Source organism: Seriola lalandi, unplaced genomic scaffold (assembly GCF_002814215.2).
Source record: "Seriola lalandi dorsalis isolate HSWRI2012SDOR001 ecotype SW California unplaced genomic scaffold, Sedor1 jcf7180002054915, whole genome shotgun sequence".
Classification (NCBI taxonomy): Eukaryota; Metazoa; Chordata; class Actinopteri; order Carangiformes; family Carangidae; genus Seriola; species Seriola lalandi.
The window spans coordinates 285,018-289,317 of NW_019525467.1; the positions used below are offsets into that span (position 1 = coordinate 285,018).

General features: G+C 35.9%; 1 protein-coding gene across 1 annotated transcript in view; it reads left to right on the forward strand.

The window, feature by feature from the left end:
- Positions 1-4,294, forward strand: part of LOC111673252 (cysteine rich transmembrane BMP regulator 1 (chordin-like)) — a 37,609-nt gene extending 33,315 nt beyond the window's left edge. Inside the window, exons 14-15 of the mRNA XM_023430960.2 lie at positions 2,989-3,167; positions 3,565-4,294. Coding sequence (XP_023286728.1) covers positions 2,989-3,167; positions 3,565-3,759 — 374 coding nt within the window. The 3' untranslated portion in view covers positions 3,760-4,294. The remainder of the gene's footprint in view (positions 1-2,988; positions 3,168-3,564) is intronic.
- The last annotated feature ends 6 nt before the right edge of the window (positions 4,295-4,300 follow it).

The window sequence follows — 4,300 nt, forward strand, 5'->3', positions numbered from 1 at the left end:
TAAAATGGCATAAAAAGTCATAGTATAGTAAGGCATAAAAAGTCATATAAACGACATAGTATTGTAAGGCATACAAATATCAGTATAGTAAGGCATAAAAAGTCAATTAAACGACATAGTATTGTAAGGCATACAAATATCAGTATAGTAAGGCATAAAAAGTCATAAAAACGTTTTAGTGTAGTAACTCGTAAAAACATCATAGTATAGTGAGGCATAAAAAGTCATATAAACGACATAGTACTGTAAGGCATACAAATATCAGTATAGTAAGGCATAAAAAGTCACAAAAACGTTTTAGTGTAGTAACTCGTAAAAACATCATAGTATAGTGAGGCATAAAAACATCAAAAAAAGGGCATAGTATAGTAAGCCATAAAAAGGCATAAAAACGTCATTCATTCATTCAATCTTTATTAGGGACACAGCTCATGGTTGGGGGGTCCATAGAAAAAAACAACACAAAAAAAAACATAAAATCAACTCCAAACAAAAGACATTGCACAATACTCATACATTTGCATACATGCTGCAACGCCAGTGCTTTCACAATTTAATGAGAACCTGACGGAGTTGAGTTCAGGGTTGGTTAAGGCTGAAATAATACCATAGTATAATAAACCATAAAAACGTCATGAAAACGTCATAGTATAGTTAGGTATAAAAAGTCATATAAATGGCATAGTATAGTAAGGCATACAAATATTTGTAAAGTAAGGCATACAAACGTCATCGTATAGTAAGGCGTAAAAACATCAAAGTATAGTAAGACATAAAAAGGCATAAAAACGTAATTCATGCATTCAATCTTTATTAGGGACACAACTCATGGTTGGGGGGTCCATAGAAAAAAACAACACAAAAAAACATAAAATCAACTCCAAACAAAAGACATTGCTAAATACTCAGACATTTGCATACAGGCTGTAACGCCAGTGGTTCCACAATTGGATGAGAACCTGACAGAGCTGAGTTCAGGGTTGGTTAAAGCTGAAATAATACCATAGTATAGTAAACCATAAAAACGTCATAGTATACTTAGGCATAAAAAGTCTTATAAATGGCATAGTATAGTAAGGCATGAAAACATCATAGTATTGTAAGGCGTAAAATGGCATAAAAAGTCATAGTATAGTAAGGCATAAAAAGTCATATAAACGACATTGCTAAATACTCATACATTTGCATACAGGCTGCAACGCCAGTGCTTCCACAATTGGATGAGAACCTGACGGAGCTGAGTTCAGGGTTTGTTAAGGCTGAAATAATACCTTCGTATAGTAGGGCATAAAAACATCATAGTATAGTAAGGCATGAAAATCACAAAAACATCATAGTATATAGTAAGGCATAAAAAATCATAAAAAAGTAATTTATTCATTCAATCTTTATTAGGGACACAGCTCATGGGTGGGGGGTCCATAGAAAAAACAACACAAAAAAAACATGAAATCAACTCCAACAAAAGACATTGCACAATACTCATACATTTGCATACAGGCTGCAACGCCAGTGGTTCCACAATTTAATGAGAACCTGACGGAGCTGAGTTCAGGGTTGTTTAAGGCTGAAATAATACCATAGTATAATAAACCATAAAACCGTCATGAAAACGTCATAGTATAGTTAGGCATAAAAAGTCATATGAATGGCATAGTATACTAAGGCATACAAATATTTGTAAAGTAAGGCATACAAACATCATAGTATAGTAAGACATAAAAAGTCATAAAAACGTCATTCATTCATTCATTCATTTATTCAATCTTTATTAGGGACACAGCTCATGGGTGGGGGGTCCATAGAAAAAACAACACAAAAAAAACATCAAATCAACTCCAAACAAAAGACATTGCACAATACTCATACATTTGCATACAGGCTGCAACGCCAGTGGTTTAATGAGAACCTGACGGAGCTGAGTTCAGGGTTGGTTATGGCTGAAATAATACCATAGTATAATAAGGCCTAAAAATCACAAAAACATCATAATGTAGCAAGACATAAGAACGTCATACTATAGTGAGGGATAAAAGCATCACAGTATTATAAGGCATTAATAGTAAAAAAAAAAAAAGAAAAAAATTATAGTATAGTAAGACATAAAAAAATGTCATAGCATAGTAAGTCATAAATGTCATAATATAGTAAGGCATTAAGAGTAAAAAAAAAAAAAGTCATAGTATAATAAGGCATAAAAATCACAAAAACGTCATAGTATAGTAACACATTAAAAGTAAAAAAAAAAACTCATAATATAATAAGTCATAAAAACGTCATAGTATAGTAAGGCATTAAAAGTTAAAAAAAAAAAAAAAGAAAAAAGTCATAGTTTAGTAAGGCATTAAAAAAATGTCATTCATTGATTCAATCTTTGTTAGGGACACAGCTCTTGGGTGGGCTGAAATAATACCATAGTATATAGTAAGGCATAAATCATAAACATCATAGTAAAGCATTAAGATGTCATAATACAGTAAGACATAAAAGTCATAAAAACATCATAGAAAGTCATCAAAAAAAGTCATAGTATAGCAAGACATACAATGTCATAGCATTATATGGAATAAAAACGTAATAGTCCAGCTAATGTCTTCATTACTTATCTCCCTACTCCCTTTAACACACTTCGTATTAGTAACCCCATTTTAGTTATTTGGCATCATGGCCATACTCTCTCTGCCAATCCCTGTGAGTGTTTATACTAATAGAGCGTGTTTGGAATGCCTTGATAAATCAGTGAAATATAAACCAACTAAAACAATAATGATAAATGGATATTGGCTAAAGATGAGCTCTTGAAACCTGCAGCATTAATGTTTTATTGTTGAGCACTGAGCTAAGATATTTGTCAAACGCTTTAGCAAGGAAATAAGCTGTTTTGAATTTAGATTTGGTAAATTGGCAGGATGCAATAATAACATTTGAAATGGGAGGGGAAACCTTTATATGCTGGGATGGATATCCAATGTCAATGCTGTCCCACAGATGAGCCAGGTTTGGGTGAGAATTACCCCAGCCAAACAGAGATGGCCCTCATCTACCAATCAGCTGCCTGGATCCTGGCAGGTCTCCTCCTGGCCATCATCATCTTCCTCATTGTGGCGTTACTCATCAACAAAAAAAAGAAGTGGGTGCAGATGTCCTGCTACAGTGCACCAAAGAAGGTGAGAGGCACTGGAATAAAATGCTGCTAAATTATGCAGACTCCCTCTTATAAATAGCAGTGACTGCAGTGTTGATGTGTGTATGGGTCAAGGAGAGTTTAGCTTGATCTTCCACCTTCTGCCACAGCCAGTGCTAAACCTGTCATGACATTAGGATTAATGTAGTTTACCTTTGCCTTGCACTTTCAACTGGAACAAGGTCATGTCTGTCATAAAATCTACAACTCCACCATGAAATGAGATTGTGGTAGGGATTGTTTTCAGAATTGTTATTTTAACAAGAGCAAGCTAATATTAATTAGCAAGATTTCAGGAGTATGTGCTGCCTAAACCTACGTTATCAACAGGTTTCAATCTAAAATTGATTTTCTAATTTATTTTTCTTTCCTCTCCTTAGACGGTGATCCTAAAGAAGCATGTAAACAAGAACTCAGTGGTCTACATGGAGCCCTCCAAGGAGAACAAATTTCAGAACGTGAAGAACGACTGCGGCATCATCCACTTCTCTCCAGACATGAGCTCCCCCTGCGCGGACAAGATGACCATCCCCAGGGCCAAGCTGAGCATGGGCAACGACTGGACGTCGCGCTAGAAAACACACCACTCAGACTCTGCAAATCGGAGCTGTCCGGCACCTCCGAATCTCTCTCTCAACTGCTGTATCCGAGGTGATTCGCGGGCACCACCACGTTCCCACCCTTTTTTCTCTGTGTGACAGTAAAAACCGAGGACGCTTTACAAGAGACAAAGCAAGCGACCTCTGTTTCTTTTATCATGTGTCCATATTCTTCTGTGTTTGGACCCTTTTTTGTTTTTTGTTTTTGTTTTTTTTTATTTATTTATTTTTTTAAATTTTTTTATTTTATTTTGGGCGGAGTGAGACGTCGAGAGGTGGATGGACGGGTGGACATGTAAAGGACACAGCCACTCTGGGCTCTGCTTTAAAACAGAGAAGGAGGCAGCTAGAGAGGCTCCTCGGTCAGAATCAGACTTTGACTGTGAACATTGTAATATTATTGCTTAATATTGCCTCCTTTTGAAACTGGAACTTGGAAGCAGTAAGAGGAGCATAAAAAGCTTTAGGACAGGGGTTTGGGCTGTAGTTAAAAGGGGACGGAGAGGATACTGCCCCC